Genomic DNA, 19,986 nt, shown 5'->3' on the forward strand with positions numbered 1-19,986 from the left:
GTACCTGGGGGTGACCTTAAATGATACCATGACTTAGGCCCCACATCAAATAAAATCCCAACTTAAGTTAGCCCAATTAGCGGGGGGCATCCTTAAGCTCTCAAACAAATCTTCTGTTAAACCGATTGGCCCACCCCTAGATATATACAAATTGCAGGCAAGGGGGGCAGTAATGTATGGCGGCAAATTCTGGGGCTACCTGTGCAGACCCGAGATTGTCGTCACTGAAAATAAATTTCTAAGACAGCTTCTGGCTTTGCCCCCCAGTACGCCTCTCTTGAAGCTGAGGTACGATCTGGGCCTCAGACCTATAGACGAGGAACTGGGTCTCAAACCGCTAACATTCTGGCAGAGGCTTTTGACTACCCCCGAGCTCCTGAATTACAGGCAGGAGCTTCTGGAAATCCTAAGACTCAGAGTGTGGGGAAACTCCCATGGTTCAAGTACTTGAGAGATGAATTTGGGAGGATAGGACTTCCCGTATTGTGGTCTGACCGGGAGACAGCCTGTACTAGGGTCCCACGCAAGCACTTGGCTAAGTCATACTAAGAAAGCAAACTAATTGCCTCTACACAGAACGCACAAATCAACACCCTATCTGGAACTTTTTTAATGATTACAGACTTTTTAGATGACATTTATCCCATTGTATTCAGAAAATTGTATTTACAATGGAGATACGGCACCTTGCCAATTAGAGCTTGGACGAGTAAATGGTGTTGGTCTTCTCCAAAAAATTGTCCCGGTTGCAACTGCGAGCAGGAAAATGAATTGCATATATTGTTCTTTTGTCCAGCCTATCAAAAGTCTAGGAGGTATTGGATTATTCCCCTATGTAAAAACCTGGGCTTCACCCATTGCATGCAAGCCTATAGAATTTTTAAAACATATCTCTCCACTGTGACTGTATTTGCTGTAACAAAATTCTTGGCAGCGATGTGGAACAAGAGAAGGATATTAACAAACATTGCCTGAACGTAGATATTTTCTTTGAAAGTTTTTAGTTTCCGTTTTTTATAGTTGTACAGATATATAGATGGATGCATTGAAATTTTAGGTATGTAATGGATGAACTTACGGACACTCTTAATTAATTGTGGTTTGCCAAGTATTAACAGGTCTTATGGGTAGTTGCATTTTCTCGCTCTTGTAACATTGATTATTTGTTTATACTGTATTACTTCTTTTAGGTTTAAAGTATTTTATTAAGGCATAAAGAAAACATGGGGAGGGGAGCAGGAGGTCAGGTAAACATACAGTACAAGAAGCAAAACGTTGCAGCGAGTCGGGAGAAAAAGAGGGAGGCAGGATGCCCCAGAGGGTAACAAGGCAAAAACATAAGGCAGTAAGGCATTGTGAACAACCCCCCTGTAGGCCCCCACTCCCTAGGCAAGGCCAAGCCAGAGTAGCACCCTGCGACACAGCAAAGGAGAAGCATACCGTTCCACCAGCCCCTCGACCCCAGAAAAGGAGAAAGAAAAGCAAAGGAGGAAAGAAAAGAAAACAATACCCCAACATCCCCGTCCGAAAGTCAGCATTAGAAGCATATATCCCCACCTCCCACCCCCAACCCCCGGCCCCCACCCCGCCCAATCACTCCGCCGCTGGCGCCGGCGGTGTCAGCCTAAGGAGGCGCAAGTACCGTGGACACGTTAGCTCGCGAAATTCCGTGGACAGCAGTGCCAAAAAGGGCTGCCAGAGCTCCTCAAACTGGTCAACATTCCCAGCCACCGTTAGCGACATCTTCTCCATGCCCAGTACCTGCCAGAGCCTATGCAACCAACCAGTGATAGAGGGGGCAGTGGGGGTGCGCCAAAGGACAAGTATGTTCTGAACGGCGGAGCCTAGCGCAATCGCAATCTGCCTGCCCCTGCGGGATTTCAGCGGGTACATCAAGTCATTGGGGAGGCCAAGCAAGACATATGCGGGGAAGCGCGGAAGCTCAATCTCAAAGTGCCTATCCACCTCATCTAAGACTTCCTTCCAGTAGGCCGACAGCACCGGGCACTCCCAGAGAATGTGCGTGAGGGTGCCCTCCTGTCCGCAGCCGCGCCAACAACCCTTATCGCCTAGTTTGCGCATCTCGTAGAGCCGCTCCGGGGTGTAGTACCAATAGGTGGACACTTTAGTGAAGGTTTCCGTCAGCCCCGTGTGGTACGCAGAGTGCCTCGCCCGATACGCAATCTTGTCCCATTCCTTGTGGCTCAGGGTCCTGCCCAGTTCCCTGTGCCAGCGCTCCCTCCCTGGGTTATGATAGTGAAACGGCGGGGGTTGGAGAAATTTATACAGATCAGTGATGAGTTTGGCGTCCGAGGCCCGGGTCACCAACCATCGCTCATAGGGCGTAATCGTACGGGCGGCGACGTCACGCACTGGGGGTTGAAGAGCCCAGTGGCGGACTTGCATGTAACGCAGTCTGTCCCCTTCCGTCAGGCCAAACTCCTGTCGGAGCTGCTGGAAGGGGAGCACGCCCTCCGGCCCGTAGATCTGGAAAAGCGCCCTGCATCCCGCACTCACCCAGTGGGAAAAGGCCCCCGGCTCCAGACCCGGAGTGAAGTCCGGGTTGCCAGCAATGGGAGTGAACGGCGACGGAAAAGTGGTGAGCTCCCGAAGCTCACACACCGCGTCCCACACTCTTAGCGGGACCCGGGTGATAAAGGAGGCGTAGAGATTAGGCGGGCGATGAATGTGCCGTAGGAACGGGACCCCCTGGAGGGTACGGCCTGCAACTGCCTGGTCTTGAAAGAGCCAATGTTTGTCCGATTCCCACCGGCTCCACTCCACCAGGTACCGGAGCTGCACCGCCTGAAAGTACTTCCGGAGGTCCGGGACTCCGAGACCTCCCGCCTCCGGGGCAAGCATGGAGAGGACCCGCTTCATCCGAGGCTTACGGCCCTGCCACACAAAGCGGGAGATGTCTGCCTGTGTCTGCCGTATCCAACCCACGGGGGGCTGAAGAGGTAGAGCGCGAAAAAGATACAGGATTTGGGGCAGTATCGTCATCTTCACCGCCGCAATACGGCCCAGCCACGAGAGTAGGCCCTTGTTCCATCGGCCGAGTTCCTCCTTTATCTTTTTGCCCAGGGAGGAGTAGTTAGCTGCGACCATGGCGGGCAGGGTGGGAGCAAGCAAAATGCCCAGGTAAGGCATCGTGGAGGAGGACCACTGCAAAGGAAAGAGACTTTGAAGGTCCCGTCTGGTGTCGGCAGAGAGCGACACGTCCAGTGCAGCCGACTTGGCCATGTTCATTTTAAAGCCCGCAACGCGGGCAAAAGCGTCCAGCTCCTGGACGCAGGCAGGGAGGGACCGCTTGGGGTCATCTAGGGTCAGCAAGACATCGTCCGCGTATAAGCTGACAGTGTGTATGTATTGCCCCATCTTTACCCCAATAGCGTCCGGGTTGTCGCGGATCCTCTGCGCAAACGGCTCCATATAAAGGGCGAAGAGGAGCGGCGAGAGGGGGCAACCCTGTCTCGTGCCGCGCTCAATGGCGAAGCTGCTGGAGCTGTGTCCATTGACACGCACTGACGCCGACGGTCTCCTATAGCAGTTAAAGACCATAGTGCGGAACTTCTCGCCGATCCCCAGTTTCTCAAGGACCAGCTCGAGGTATGGCCAATGAACCCTATCAAAGGCCTTCTCCGCGTCGACCGATAGCAGCATCCGCTCCCCCGGGACGCGTGAGGCCTTTTCCAGCACGTGCGTCACCCTCTTCGTGTTGTCGACCGTCTGCCTACCGGGTACAAAACCGGCCTGATCCGCCTCCACCAAACCTGGTAAGTGTAGACCCAGTCTGGCCGCCAAGATTCCGGTGTAAAGCTTGAGGTCCACATTTAGGAGCGAAATGGGCCGGTACGAGCCGCATAAGGTCCGGTCCTTCCCCGGCTTGGGGATAACCGACACAGTCGCCGAGAGGAGGTCCGGTGGGATGGCACCCGGTTCGGAGAAGGAGTTGAACAAGCTAGCCAGGAGAGGAGCGACAGTGGGACAGAAGGTCTTGTAGAATAAGGCCGTGTAGCCATCCGGGCCCGGGGCTTTACCATGCTTCAGCCGTGCGATCGCGGAGATGACCTCCTCCACGTGGATGTCCCTCTCTAGGTGATCCGCCTGGGAGGGGTCCAAGGCCGGGAGGGTCACGGATTCCAGATAGGCCTCAGCCTCTCCCGGTGGGGAGGGTTCTGAAGCGTATAGTGCCTCGTAAAAGGATCGAAAGGTATCTGCCACCTCCGCGTCACCGGAAACCGGGATCCCATCCACTCCCACCAGCTCCTTCACCACATTGCGTTGCTGCGCAGCCCTGAGCCTATGGGCCAGGAGCTTACCGCACCTGTCTCCGCCGGTGTAAAAGGCATGTTTTAGGCGCAGCGCTGCATACTCCGCCCGATCTAGATCCAACGCAGAGAGGAGTTTTCGTGCCGCCTTCAGTTGCTTCCAAACATGAGGAGCCCCCGTCCGGCGGTGGACCTGCTCAAGCTCCCTAACCTGCGCCGTCAGTTCTTCCCTCTTGCGCTGGCGTTCCTTGTTCTCCGCCGAGGAAATGGAGATAAACTCTCCTCTGACGACTGATTTCAAAGCCGCCCACTGCGTAGCCAGGGACGTGTCAGAGTTGTTATTGTGGGTCAGGTAGTCCTGGATGACCTCCTCCACTCGCTTCACTACCGATTTCTTATGGAGAAGCGTGTCCCGAAGCTGCCACATCCCTCTCGAGGGGGGGGCCGCCGGCCACGCAAAGACTCCGGAAACCGGCGCGTGATCGGACAGGGACAAGACCCCGATGTCCGCCGCCGTGGCGGCCGAGCGAAGCGGGCCGCTCACCAAAAGATAATCCAACCGCGAATAAGTGCGGTGTGCGTGGGAGAAGTAGGAGTAGTCCCTAACGGTGGGATGCATGGTGCGCCAGAGGTCATGCAGGTCCATCTCCGCAATCTGGTCCTGTACCGCCCTAGAAAGCTCCCCTGTCTGCGGAAAGCGCTGGGCAGACCTATCTAGAGTGGAGTCGAAGACCATATTCAGGTCTCCCCCCAGGATGATATGGCGATCGGGCGAGGCAGTAACGTCCACCAACACTGAGTCCAGGAAACGATCCTGGTGGTCGTTTGGGCTGTAAACCGAACCAACCATAAAGGTAACACCTCCTAAGCGCATGCGATACACTAAGAGCCTCCCCTTCTGCTCAGCATGTTTATACAGCACCTCCCCCCTAAAGGAGCTAGCTAGAAGAATGGCCACCCCAGCGGTCTTAGTCGCAGCAGAGGAAAAAAGTTGCGTGGGGAACTTGGCAGAGCGCAACCTATGGCAATCTCTGGAAAGTAAATGGGTCTCCTGCAGGAGGCAGATATCCGCCTGCGACCCCTCTAACAGGGAGAGGATCGCTCTACGCTTCACGGGGTTATTCAGACCCTTGACATTAAGGGTCACTACTTTAAGGGGTGGCATCGCCTCCAGGGAAACAACGTGCTATGCAGCAGGCGGGGGATGAGTGGAGGGGGTGCACGGGGCAGGGGCGCAGGGAAGGCCAGAAGCGGCATCGTACGCGTTCGGACAGCTTCGGACGGGACCCCCCCCACAACAAACCAACAATGAAACCCCCCCAAAACCCACTTATGGCAACCGGCCAAAACAAAAAACAGAAAACAACACCCCATAGTCTCAGTCTAGCCCAAATGGGCGAGTCTGCAGAAAACAGTCAAGTGGACGTCCAGCCACACACCACCCCCCCGCCCCCCCAGCCCCCAGCCCAGCATCGTTAAAGCGAAGAGCCTCTCCCCCCGGAGAAAAGTTAGGCCGTTAAGGCCACACCAGTAGATTCAGGCAAGTTCCTGGCCGCAGTCCTCAGGGCCTCCGCCATTTCAGATCTGATGGTGGGCGAGTCTGGGCGACTCGCTGGCGCTGACGATGGGCGCCTTCTCGACCTCCGTCGGCCCCGCCGCTCGGGGCGCCTCCATGCGGGTGTAGTCCCTTCCTCCTCCGTAGCGGTAAGACCCAGCACCCCGCAGACATCTTGTAAGGAGCGCAGCTGATGCAGTACCCCATTCCATCGAAAGATAAGACGGAAGGGGTGACCCCAGGAATAGGCTGTCTCGTGCTCTCGCAGAAAGTCCGTAGCGATGCGGAAAGACCTGCGCTTTTGCAGTGTGATGGCGGACAGGTCCTGATAGAGCGCCACAGGTCTTCCGCGGAAGGTCAGTGGTTGCTTCCTACGGGCCTCCGTCATGATGCGCTCCTTTAGGGGGAAATCCGGCAAGAATGCCAGGATATCAGGCGGGGGTGCCGATGACTGGCGCTGGCGGCCCACCCTGTGTGCTCTGTCAATGCGGATGGGGAAATCCGCTCCTTCCTCCAAGATGTCGCGGAACAGGTCCTGCAGATAAGCCACTAGGTCCGCACCTTCATCGGCGGATGAAACACCCCGCACCCGGATGTTATTCCGCCTGGACCTGTTCTCGAGGTCCTCCGAGTGGGCCTGGAGCTCGACACATTGCTCCCGGAGGCGGAGGACGTCCTGTTGGAGATGGGTTATCTCCTCATCGCGACGTTGAGCCGCCGTCTCCACAGTATCGACCCGTTCACCCAGGCCCTCGACTTCTCTGCGCACCTCCCGGACCTCTCCAGCCACTTCGGTCTTAAGAGTCTGAAATTCCTCCTTGAGGGAGCTGAATAAGTCCTCCATGAAGGACCGCGTGACCGGCGGCTCGCCCGCAGTTGCGTCCGTTGACGCCCGGGAGGCCCCCGGGGACGGCTGCGTCCGGTCGCGTAGTTGCTGGGACCTGCCGAGCATTTCCGGCAAGGTGCGATCTCCCCGTGCCGCTCCACGTCTTCCAGTCATCTTGGGGCCCGGCAAAGCACAGGGTCAGTGGCTGTAGGCGAGCGCCGCCGCTCGCGGGCACCAGATGTGAGGCCCTCGCCGAGGACAAGGGTAGTGCGTCACAGGCGACAAAATGGCGGTCCGGGCTTGGGCAAGACGGCCCCCGGGCCAGTAGGGCAGGCAGCAATGTCCGAAGTGTAGGCCTCCCGCCTCGTGCTCCCAGGGAGGGCAGCCGATGAGTCGGTGCCAGAACGAGTCGAGGCCCCCGTGTGAGAAGGGCGCGGGCAGGGGTCACCGGGCTCAGCCACACAAAGACAAGATGGCGGGAGGGTGGGAACCAAGAAGGCAGCCCGGCCAGCAAGTCCGTGGGCAACTCTCAAATGATAACGGGTCCGGAAAGTATGAAACCGGTGCCTCCCTCCATCTCCAGTTGATTTGCCCGGCTCGGGCACTGCTCGAACTCCGCCGTCCAGCGCCTCCAGGCGCGGAGTTCGCAAGGCGTCACCCTTCGAGACCCCGGGTAGGGGGGGGGATCGCCGGTGCAGGGCTAAGGTCCGTCGCCCAGCAATGGTGTCTGCCACCAGGGCACCGGCCGGGAAGCCACCTCACTCCGCTAAGTCTGTCTAGTCCGCTCCCTCGGGATCTCCGGCGTTCCGCTTTTCAGCACTCGGGCCAGCCAAGGCGCGCGGACAGCGCCGCACTACGCTCCGCCTCCAGGCTCTTCTCCTCGGGGCGACCCGGGCTCCACTCCTCGGAGCGATCTCCGAGTAAACTTTTCGGGGGCTTCCCCCGGGGCCCCAGAAGTCAAAGTGGCACCAAAATGTGCCCCAGGAACTCCGGCACAGTCCCCTCGCCCGCAGTGCAGCAGCGGGGGGAGAGAAGCGCAGGAATCGGGGCTCGAGCTGAGCCGGGCCGGAGGAGCTACGGGGGGAAGCGTCCGCTCACCCCGCCATCTTGGCCACGCCCGTCTATTACTTCTTTTTAATGCTCAATTTTGTGAATTCTTTTATGACAAAATTTGTCGAAATAAAGATACAATGAATGAATGGTGTGTCTGCTGGTCTTTTCTTGTAAGGAATTGCTTCCACATGTCCAGTTTTTGGGTTGATATGGACCTTTTTCTGTTTAGGATCTGGTCTAAACAGTTCTTCCTCTTCTACAGTCTTTTTCGGCGTCGGTTTTTTCGGTGCCGATAGTGGTTGTTTAGTGTTCTTTGCGTTAGGAGGAGTCCTGTGGCAAATTCTTCGGTGTCGAAGGTGGTTTTGGCTTGGTAGGCTTGTTAGAGTGTTTAGGCGTCTCTGTATCAGGCCTTGGAGTCTTTGGTACCGATATTGGAGATTTCGGCGTGGTGACAGGTTTTGTTGGGCTTGTGGCGCCGGACTCTGGCTTTCCATCTTTATTTTTGGAACCGGAAGGTTTTGGAGTCGAAGCTTTCGGATCCAGTACAGTTTTTGGCTTTGGCGCCGATGTATCTTTTGGTGTGGGTGGCGAAGGGTCTTTGTCTTTGGGCACCGAAGGGCGTTTTGGCTTCGGTGTCGAAGAGTCCTTCGGCGTCGAAGTATGTTTCGGTGCCAATGGAGGAGGTGGAATTGGCACATGTTTTTTCGGTGCCGAGGCACCGAAAGGAGTAGTCTTTTTCCCTTCTTCGCGCCCACGTAACCAACAAAGAGTTGGTCATCCACCCGGAACTGGCGTGTGCGATCTAGGTAATAAGAGAGCGCACGTTTTGGGTCCAGACGGTGGAGTCTCTCTTCCTCTTTCGAGTGATGCGGAGGCGGAAAGAAGGTGGGCAAAGAATGGACTGCCCGATGTGAAAGGCCCTGACAACCTTGGGCAGAAAGGAAGGTCGTGTACGCAACACCACCTTGTCCGGATGAACAGAGAGGAAAGGTGGAGTAGAAGAAAGAACCTGGAACTCACTCACTCTCCTGGCAGAGGTGATGGCAACCAGGAAAGCAGTCTTCAGGGTGAGAAGACGGAGAGGACAGTTATGGAGCGGCTCAAAGGGAGCACACATTAGATAAGTGAGAACAAGATTCAAGTCCCTCTGGGGCATCACGAAGGGAACAGGAGGGACATGTGTGTGATGCCCTTCAAATCTATTTACAATGGGGGACTTGAATAAGGAAGGCTGATCTGGAAGCCGTAAGAAGGCGGAAAGAGCAGAAAATGTACCCCTTAAGAGTGCCCAGAGCAGGACCCTGCTGGGCAAGGGATAGAAGGAAGAGTAGAACTTCAGAAAGGGGTGCAGAGAGAGGGTCCACAGCCTTTGCTGTGCACCATGCCACAAATCTGTTCCACCTGCAGGCGTATACCGACTTTGTGGAGGGACGCCTGGCTGCCAGAATGATATCACAGACTTCGGGAGGCAAGTCAAATGGCCTCAACTGCCGCCGCTCAATCTCCAAGCTTGTAGGTGGAGACTGGACAGGTTCGGGTGCAGGACCGTCCCCTGCTGCTGCGACAGAAGGTCCTCCCGAAGAGGCAGACGAATCGGGGGATCGACTGCTGAGTAGCTCGAAATACCAGTATCTTCGTGCCCAGTCCGGAGCCACAAGGATAACCTGGGCCCGGTCGCGCCTGATCTTCTTCAGCACTCTGGGCAGAAGTGGTATAGGCAGAAAGGCGTACAATAGACCGCAACTCCACTCGCGACGAAAAGAGTCTTCGAGCGAGTGCCGCCTTAGAAATTCCAACGCGCAGAACAGATGACATTGCGCGTTCTCTTCTGTGGCGAATAGATCTAACCAAGGCTCTCCCCATTGCTGAAAGAGGCGTTGCGCCACGTCAGAGTTCAGACGCCATTCGTGATCCATCATGCACCGACGGCTGAGTTCGTACGCCCTGGCATTCAGAGAGCCTGCCAGGTGTTGAACCACCATGGTCACGCCCTGATGTTCCAGCCACTGCCAGAGGCGCAGAGCCTCCTGGCAAAGGGTCCACAACCCCACCCGCCTTGTTTGTTGCAGTACCACATGGCGGTGGTGTTGTCCGTGAACACCTGCACTACACTCCCCCGGACAGAGGGGAGGAATGCCTTCAGTGCTAGACGAATCGCCCGCAGCTCCAAAAGGTTGATGTGGAGCCGGGACTCCGCCGGAGACCAGAGGCTTCTGATCTCCGCCTCTCCCATGTGGCCTCCCCAGCCCTGGAGGGACGCGTCCGTCACAACCACGTGCTCCGGGTGGGGTAGGGAGAGGGATCTGCCATTGACCCAATCGTGGTCCGTGAGCCACCACTGCAGTTGTCTCGCAGTGCCCTCCGAGATCAGGACATGGTCGGACAGGTTGCCCTGATGCTGGGCCCACTGAAACTTCAGGTCCCACTGCAGAGCCCGCATCCGCCACCGGGCGTGATGCACCAGAAGGATGCAGAAGGCCATCAGCCCCAGAAGCCGCAGCGTCAACCTGACCGAGACCCGGGACAAAGGCTGAAAGATGGGAATCAGAGCCTGTATATCCCGCACCCGCTGTTCAGGTGGGTAAACCCGAAACTGCGCTGAGTCGAGAACCACTCAGATGAGGAGGAGCTTCTGAGAGGGACACAGGTGCGACTTTGGCACATTGATGGAGAACCCCAGCAAATGCAGGAGGTCGGCAGTAGTCTGGAGGTGGCTGATGACTGTCTGGGGCGAGCCCGTCTTCAACAACCAGTCGTCTAGGTAGGGGAAGACTGATACCCCTAACCTGCGCAGATGGGCTGCGACCACCGCCATCACCTTCGTGAACACCCGTGGGGCGCTGGTAAGGCCGAAGGGGAGCACGGTAAACTGAAAGTGCTCTTGGCCTACCATGAACCGCAGGTAACGCCGGTGGGCCGGCAGGACGGGGATGTGGAAATAAGCGTCCTGCAAGTCCAACGCTATCATCCAGTCTTCTGGGTCCAGGGCAGCTAGGACCTGAGCCAAAGTCAGCATCTTGAACTTCTCCTTCCGGAGGAAACCGTTGACGTTCCGAAGGTCCAAGATAGGGCGTAGGCCCCCTTTGCCCTTCTTGGGCACCAGAAAGTAGTGGGAGTAACATCCACACCCTACTTTTAGCCCAGGAACGCGCTCGATGGCCCCCTTGGCTAAGAGGGCTGTGACTTCCTCTTGCAGAAGTTGCAAGTTATCCCCCTACACGCGGTGGCATTGGGGTGGCATGGATGGAGGGGTCGCCTCGAAAAGGAGGGAGTAGCCCCTTCGGCCGATCTGCAGCACCCACCTGTCCGATGTGATAGTGCGCCAGTGGGAGAGGTGATGGCGAACCCTGCCTCCCACAGGTGTCACATGGGCATGAAAACTCGGACTAGGAAGGTTATGAGGCGGGTGCTGTGGAGGGAGGTGTGGACTGGCCTCGCCGTTGTCCCCGACCGCCGCCACGGCGTTTTCCACGGCCGCCACCGCACTGTTGAACATTCTGCGGCGCGTGGCTGGCAGCACGTGTGGGTGCGCCCCTTCCGTGGCCAAGGAAGGAGCGAAAGGCACCCGATTGTTGGCGTGGGGCCGAGAGGCCCAAGGACTTGGCCGTAGCCCTGGAGTCCTTAAAACATTCCAGCGCATGGTCTGCCTTGTCGCCGAAGAGGCGACGGCCATCGAACGGAATGTCCAGGAGTGTAGCCTGGACATCGGCCGAGAAGTTGGCGGACCTCAACCAGGTGTGGCGGCGAACCGCCACCGTCGTTGCCATCGCCCTGCCCAGTGAGTCCGTTGTATCCAGCCCACACCGGATGCAGTAACGTGCTGCGTCTCGGCCATCCGAAAGGGTTTGGGCGCGTTTAGCCCGGACCTCCTCCAGACATTGTGGCAGCACGTCCGCAACCGCGTCCCACAGAGTGTGGGTGTAGCGGCCCAAGAGACAGGCGGTATTAACAGACCGCAGCCCTAAGCTCACAGACGAGAACACCTTCTTCCTGAACTGTTCGTATCTCTTGGATTCCCAGTTGGGCGGGGCCGACGGGAATGAGGTCTGGGAATTTGAGGCCTGGATGACCAGGATCTCGGGGTGGGGTGGGTGAACAAAAAACCTGGGTCGCCCGGGGCCGGGCGGTAGCGTCTGGCAACGTTCCTATCCACAGGCGGACCTGTGGCGGGCTTGGACCAGGTGCCCACAAGAACGTCACACAAGGCCTCATTGAACGGCAGGAGAGGCTCGCTGGAGCTTGACTGCGGTTTGAGGACCTCGGTGAGGAGGTTAGTCCTCACGGCCGCGACAGGGAGCTCAAGGTTTAAGGCCTTGGCTGCCTTCGTTAACACTACGCTATATCTTGACCCCTCCTCCGAAGCCAGAGTCGGAGGGGAGACAAATCCAGTGTCTGGCGATGTGTCAATACCACTGGCCTCCCCAAGCTTGTATGTCCAGTCCTGTTGAGACTGGCACTCCCGTGCCAGAGGGTCCTCGGACCCCTCTTAATCTTCCTCGTCACCTGTGTCCTGTAAAACAGGATTAGTAGACAGGGCCTCCTCGTGGAGATAAAAATCCCCAAAGGCCGACGGAATCGGCGCCCAGCGGCACCGTTCCGGCGCCAGAGTCGGACCGCAGGAAACATTAGGGACGGCGTCCGTAGTGGGCGCCGGGGGCGACACCCGTGGGGCCGGCGCCGGTGAGGTCGTAAGGTCGACCGGCGACGACCCGGATCGGGAACCGGATCCAGTGAGGTCCTGCGGCGCCGGGACCGAAGTCACCGGCGGCGCCGGGGCCGAAGCACCCGACGGCGTCTGGGCCGAAGCGCCCGACCCGCTAGGACCTCCAGTCGAGACAGTTGGGCCCGGAGGCGCCACGGAACCAGACTGAGGAGGGAGGGACCTCATGGCCATGAGGTACCGCTCGATCTCCTCCGGCGTCGCGCCATGCCCAGGGACCCGAAGGTATGGGGCAGGCGGAGACGCTTGCAACTCCCGCGGAGCCGCGTGGGTGGTGTCGCCCGAGCCCCCGGCCGCATCGTGGAGGGTTGGAGGAACAATGACGTCTCTCCGACCTCTCATGCCTCTTACCTGAGGACTTGGATCCCGACGACCGTTGTCCACTCCCGGAGCTGCGATGACTCCGCCCACGCGACCTGTCCCTCGACCTCCCGTGGGACCGGGAGCGGCGCGGGCCGACTGCCGGAGCTCGAGCCGCTTACGGGACCGCTCCCGCCTAGCCTTCGACGTCCGGGCCCGGCAGTCGGAGCAGGTGCGGTCGTCGTGATCGAGGCCTAAGCACTTCAGGCACCGACGATGGGGGTCCGTCACCGACATCAGTCGGTCGCACTTCGAGCAGGGTTTGAACCTGGGCATCCCTACCGGCACCGATAGAGTCGAAGACTCGAAGAAAAAGAATGATCAAAAAGATCAAAAGTTTTGTCAAAAAATGACTAGGGGTAGAGCTTCTCCGGATCTGCGCTAGCTGGCGCGGAAAAAAGAAGAACTGACGTCAGCGCGCATGGGCGGCGTCCAAGTACTCCGACGACGTCATTCCGGCGCTAACGACGCCGACGACGGACGCGGAGCCGCAGACGACGCCTACCGACGCGCAGGGGTATTGCTACGCAAAAATTTCCAGATCCAGTCAGATGCCTGGGGATATTCTAAGGTAAGGAATCTATCACTAACGTGTCTCTTTCAGATTCGTGACTACAAAGATTTCTTCCAAGAAGACAACAACCTGCAATCATCCAAGCCCAACACCAGGTGGCGATCTATCCAACACCAGGTGGCGATCTATTGCTAAGTGTACGATCTGCAGCTCATATGCCTCGAACATTCATTTTTGGCACACATTTTCAGTATCCCATCTGTCCTTGCGTAAATGCACCTAGGATCTCTTCGAGGAAGCTTTTAAAGTATTTTCTGAATCAAGCACCCAATTCGGTCAATCATTTCAAGGCCAATATTTGCTCAGTTCTGAATGACCATTTTGAGCTAGTGTGCTTTTCGTGTTAGATTTTCGAGGTTGAACAGCTGCTAATTATTGCTTTCAGGGCCTTGGGAATCAATTGAGACCTTCACATTACCTCTGATGATCAATGAAGAGACTTGGCCTGAGTTTGCACCATATCCATTTGCATGTGGATTTTGGCCCAGTTGCCACCCCTCTTCAGGCTGTACCTGAACTATTTATTTTGGAGCGTGAGTTAGAATCTTAGTACATTTGTGGATATATTTCAGGGATGGTAAAAATTTGACAACTGATCCTTTGTTATCATAAGGTTGTAAAGCTTGCCCTTATATTTGTCCTGGACAATTAACCCCCGAAGTTCTATTAGCCTCTTGCAAGACATCTCGCTCATTTTACTCCATACCTGCATAAGAAGTTTCACCGATTATCACAATGTAGCGGAACTGTTTTTTTAGACTTAAAATGCTTATAAGCCTGACACTGCTTTTGTGGTGCTCTCAAGGAAGGCACAGATTACATCTCCAATTCTGGTCAGATTGTGGCAACTGAGTATGACACTGAAGAAAAATAATAAACGCTGCATTTTCAATTTCCCACTCCTTAAAGACATTCTGATAGTACTTTGAATGCATGTGAATAATTCTTCCTGATGCAACGTCGAGTGAGGCCTCTTTTCTTTGTTTGGTGCTCCATGCAGCCATTCTGCATCAACAATGAGGCTTTCCAGACCTCATTTCAGCAGTGATAATGTTCAGCAGATAGAGTACTCTACCTCAGCTCCAAATCAGATGATAGAAAAAAATTAAAGAAAAAAATTAAGTGAAGTGGAAACAGTGCATGTACTGGTGCACTGTGGGGTTTGGTCCACAATCAGGAGCCCTTCTTCAAGTTGAAAGGAAAGATTTTATAGAAAAACGACTTGTAATATTCCACAGGCAAATTTAAATGGCAGAAGATTCAGCAGTATGTGATTTACAACACATGATGGAAACATACAAATTATTGTTTTAACACTGTAAAAAAAAAGCACAGTACCATTATTGTATAAGCGAGGAAGTACCTTTGTTGACAGAGAAGAATGTCCCAGCCCCCATCACAATTCCAAGACACGTATGGTGGGCGAAGCCATACTTGCTTGTATATCGCAACAAAATTCAGCAAATTTGAACAGAAATGGACCTTAACACATACCTGAACTGCATCTTTTTTAAGTTTGCCTGCTATGTAGTTCAACGCCTCTTTCGTTGGTCCTTGCTTTTGACACTCCAAAAGAATTAGTCTATCATCGTCTCTGTGAAAAAAGTTACAACATTTAACATCCAAAAAGCCTGATGTGTACACCAGACAATACATCCAAAGTGACACCAAACCAACTATTTAGGATTGGGCTCATAATAACAGATTAATATCATTGTAACAAGGAAAACGCATGATAAAAATAATTAAACCTCACCCCACTGTTGTAGAAGCTAAACCAATTTGATAAACTGGCCAAATAGAGTGCAATTAAACTGCAAAACTTAACATGAAAAACGGCGAGGCCTAAGCTAATGGTTCGAAACTAAATCATGTATTATCTGTACACCATTACACTGTTTTAAGGGGTGTCTTAAATTATCGTTTGAATAAGTTACTACGTCACAACAGGGAAAAACAGAAATTGTATTCACGACTATTTATTAAGTAAATTTTTCCATCAGGCACCGACTGTGACCCCTTATTTTCATTATTAGCTTTCATGACATTGTCAGGGCCGAACCTTAAACTAACCACGCGGCCTATCATAATCCATTGAACCATTACACCATACACTGTTTGACTCAACAAAGTCGTACACAGCAATGCTATGTCCTACCTCCTACACCCTGTCCAGGTCCCATAGGCCCTTCATTTGTTTTATTTGATGCATTTCTGCTGCCAGAAACTCTCCACACCAGGGCCAACAAAGCTTTAAATACAAATTATAAACAACCTATTAATTCTTTCAGAAGCAAAAGAAAAATATGTTCTCTATTCTCAGCACAAATGAAAAGGTACTAATGGGAGGCATCTGGCCGGGTGGCAGACACGGAGGATGTATTTACCTGGGGTGTGAGGGTGGGGGGTAGGGGGAATCCCTGTTTGAGAGGGATCTTTATCAAATCATGGACCCTCAACAAAGGCGATGCAATGCGAACAATGACAACTAGAAAAGAATAAAAGTAGCAGCAAACTGTAGGCTACACCATCGGCTAAGCATTAACCAGGAAAGAGGCAGTCTCCCAGACAGAGGGTGACCAATCATACAATCAGGGCACAAACCAATATGCGGTGGTAATGACAGCAAAAGCTAGAAAAGAATTACCAGAAGATTTTGCTGGCTTACAAGACGGTACAAAGCGAAAATTAGGAAAGGCTAATAATGTGCGTCAAACCCACTAGAAAACAGCAAAATTGAACAAGCCCAGGCCCACAAAGGTCAGAACCAGCATTGCCAAAGCCAATAGGTCTTGCCTATGCGAGTTCCATTTGGGTTGTTAATGCAGTGCTGCATACAATGACGGTTACTATTTGAGTATTTAATTTAGATGGATCTGTTACACACAATTGAATGAATTTATTCATATTATTTTACACGTGATTCCAAAATAAACAAGCATTTACAATGCAACGGTTTCGCCTTTACAAAAGTTAGAGCTATTGGCATTGTAAATGACAACAAACATTTTTATTTATGTGTTGGTTTTGAAAACAGATAAATAAATGGCATTGTCATTTACATTGCCAATAGCTTAATCTCTCGCAAATGTGAGACCTATTGTACCCTACTGGACGAGCTCAGCAGACAGCAATTACTACCACACACACACACCCAGAGCCACACACACACAGCCAGCCACACACACCCAGAGCCACACACACCCAGAGCCACACACACACCCATACACCCAGAGCCACACACACACCCAGAGCCACACACACACCCAGAGCCACACACACACACACCCAGAGCCACACACACACACACACACCGAGAGCCACACACACACACACCCACCCAGAGCCACACACACACACACCCACCCAGAGCCACACACACACCCAGAGCCACACACACCCACCCAGAGCCACACACACCCACCCAGAGCCACACACACACCCACCCAGAGCCACACACACACCCACCCAGAGCCACACACACACCCACCCAGAGCCACACACACACCCAGGAGAGCAAGCACAGCGAGGGGGAAGGGAAGCAAGCACAGCGAGGGGGCAGCGAAGCAAGCGCAGCGAGGGGGCAGCGAAGCAAGCGCAGCGAGGGGGCAGCGAAGCGGGGGCAGCGAAGCAAGCGCAGCGAGGGGGCAGGGAAGCAAGATTTCCTCACATTTTGAATTCTCTAGGGTGCCACAATGGATCCAGAAACTTTTCAGCAATTGCTCTTATGTGCCTACAAGTCTCACCACTGGACTACATGACTGCCTGTTCCACCTCCAGAAGTAACGGCACAGAGCAGTCTATAGGTGCTACCCCTGCAAGCTGTAAGTTCCTTTTTTTTGTAAGCCCTTCAACTCCGATCCAGAGTTACGTGTCCAAATATGTGTTAGTTCTTCACCAACACAAACATCCGAAATGCTTTTCTTGACGGTGTGTTAGGGTTATGTCCGCTCTGAAGCCTACCGACTTCAACCTGTGCCACACTTAAAGGGAGTAGTTATCAATTATGGACCCACACAACATCCGAGATTAGTGTCTCAGATTCAAGCATCACTCGATGCCACGCAACAAATGCTCCCTAATGCAACGAAGAAGGCCTTCAGGGAGGAGGAGGCAAAGCTGCATGTTGACGAACACAACAAACGAGGCCAGTCACACCTCCTGCTTCCTAACTCTTGGTAGCTCAGCGTAGCCCCAGCGATTCCCTAGGCCCTAGGCTTATTCACTTTCCGTGTAGTCCTTATACCACTATTTTAGTATATGGTTTAGCATGCCCCTAGGGCCCTACTGTATTTTGTGCAACTTATTGTATTTTAATTGAATATCTTGTATTGTGCTTGTGCCTCTGACCTCATAAAGAGTTCAGAGGATTTGTCTAGAAATAAATAACATATTTTATATATATCCTGTGTGGTGTCCTTTCATTTGGTATTAAAGGGGTTACATATGGTAAACCAGCTGGCTTCACATGCCCTCTTGAGTTTAGCCTAAGACTGCTTTGTCCATGCTACCACTAGGATAGCTGGTCTATAAGGTTGACTTTACAACCATCACCATAAGGGTTGCTTGGACTGGTGCAAGGTGCTCACTAGAATAGTGAACATCATATACCAGGCCAACTTCTCACAATTAGATTCCCCCTCTACTTTATTAAAGGCCATTTCTGCCGTCTGCTACCCTTCCGCTGCTATCAGTGCCAGGACGCCCCTTTGCTAGGGCAGCTGTGCGCGCTATAAAACTACTTTACTTATACAAAATGTATTCTAAACAGACAAAAATTGTTTAATTGATTTTTTGTTCACTGCAGCTTTTAAGAAGTATTTACATTGCACGCCAAACCAACTGGCTTTGTCAGTACTTGTTTTTTAGTTTCGTTTTGGAGCTACTAATTGGTTATGAGTTTTGGACAGCATGATGGGTCGGTTTTGTCACAAAACTATTTGGAGATTTGGGACTGCAAAATAGTTCCATGTTCTTAAGTTTGGATTTTTCAGGTATTTAAATGGGTTTCAACATTTTGATCTGTATGCCATTACAGCTCAAAGAGGCATTTTCTAGTTGTCCATGAGAAAGTTTCAGTGTTGGCTAAGACAGGCTGTACACTGTCTGATATTGTGACTGTGCCACTTTGATCCATGGTTCCAGTAGACGAGCCCGAGGTTTTCTGGTATAAATCAATATTTTCGGGCGTATCAGACCATCTGATACAGAGGAAGTATCCAAAGACCATAGCTTCATGAAGAAAGTTTATCGGATTGCTTCGTTACTGCAATGCTCCAGTCCTGGGTTTCCCGTTACAAATCATCTTGTTCAGATGTGTTTGGTTTTTACTAGATATCTTTTGGTTGTTAACAGAAAACTAAGGACTGGAGCGCCGCATACTCGGTGACATGGAGTCATCTGGTAACCTTAACCAGAACATAGTAGGTTGTCAAGTGAAAGGTCAAGACTGAAAAGAGATTACTGGGATGCAGTACTGACATGCACGAGAGCAATGTATACTATAGAGGCGTCTAAGTCGCCAAAGTGGCGTCTCCTGAACATATGGGGCGAGTCTGATTTAACCAGCGGGGAGCGCCTTTGCGTGACACTGGGGTTCATGGTTGCTAAGCGCAATATTGATAGGAGGTGGAGGGCGGTGTCAACGCCAACGCTGAAAGAATGGAGAGCAGAGCAGATATGGAGCGGTGCATCCTTACAGAGAGAGCAGTATACGAGAGCAGAGGCTGCCCACACAAAAGGACAACAATCTGGGGGAAATGGAACGAATTTCAGGGGATGATATGCAGACAAATTATTTGAGCGAGACAGGATTGGAGGGTTGACGAGTGCTGATGACTGAAACGGGTGGGCAGGGAGGAGGTGAAGAAGAGGGATACGATTTGTACAGTTTTACCAACTGACTTATCACCCACTGTCGGAATGTCACTTTGATGCAAATTGAGGGTAAAATAAGTAATTGTAAATGCAAGGCATGCTTTTGCAATAAAAAGATTTATAAGAAAAAAAGGCAGAAAAGAGGCCATGAGGACACAAAGCAAGGTGGCAACCAAAAGATAAAGAAGACAGTACCATCTCAGGAAGAAATTGAAGGCACACCTTTTTCAAAGAGCCCAGCTAAGAAATTAAGAATCATAGGTCCCCTCTTTCAAGTCCTTCAAAGATCGAACTTGTTTCACCTGCAAAGGCAGACAACAATCCTGGAGGTTCTCACTGTACTTCTGCTCACTGGGTATTGCTCAGGGCCGAACTAAGAACACAAAGCAGCCATGGCAATTTTATGGGACCGGCGTGAGGTGGGGGGGGGGTTAGTTGGGGGGGGCAGTCATGAAGCACTGCTGCTTAACTAAAATGTCACCCAACACTTCTGCTTTTGTTACTGGGCTCCCATAATTGCAGCACTGCTGCGAAACCAGCCCCCGTCCCCGCCCCCCACCAAAGCGGTCCCCACCCTTCCAGCCTCGAGTCCCGAGAAAACGCCTGATGCCCGCTACGGCCAGTCTGGCCCTGGTATCACTGTTTATAGGGCACCATTGCAATTAGTATGGTATTTACAGCACATTTAGGCAGTCCGGGCCATAAGTTTCCAAACTTTTCCATTGCAGTTCTGGCACAAAGCGAATGTTT

General features: G+C 53.1%; 1 protein-coding gene across 2 annotated transcripts in view; it reads right to left on the reverse strand.

Annotated features, from left to right (window-relative positions):
* CASP8AP2 (caspase 8 associated protein 2) overlaps positions 1-19,986 on the reverse strand; it is a 231,082-nt gene that overhangs the window by 37,698 nt on the left and 173,398 nt on the right. For both annotated transcript variants that reach the window (XM_086926647.1, XM_086926646.1), the window contains exon 9: positions 14,854-14,953. In XM_086926647.1, coding sequence (XP_086782773.1) covers positions 14,854-14,953 — 100 coding nt within the window. The remainder of the gene's footprint in view (positions 1-14,853; positions 14,954-19,986) is intronic.

Source organism: Lissotriton vulgaris, chromosome 6 (assembly GCF_964263255.1).
Source record: "Lissotriton vulgaris chromosome 6, aLisVul1.2, whole genome shotgun sequence".
Classification (NCBI taxonomy): domain Eukaryota; kingdom Metazoa; phylum Chordata; class Amphibia; order Caudata; family Salamandridae; genus Lissotriton; species Lissotriton vulgaris.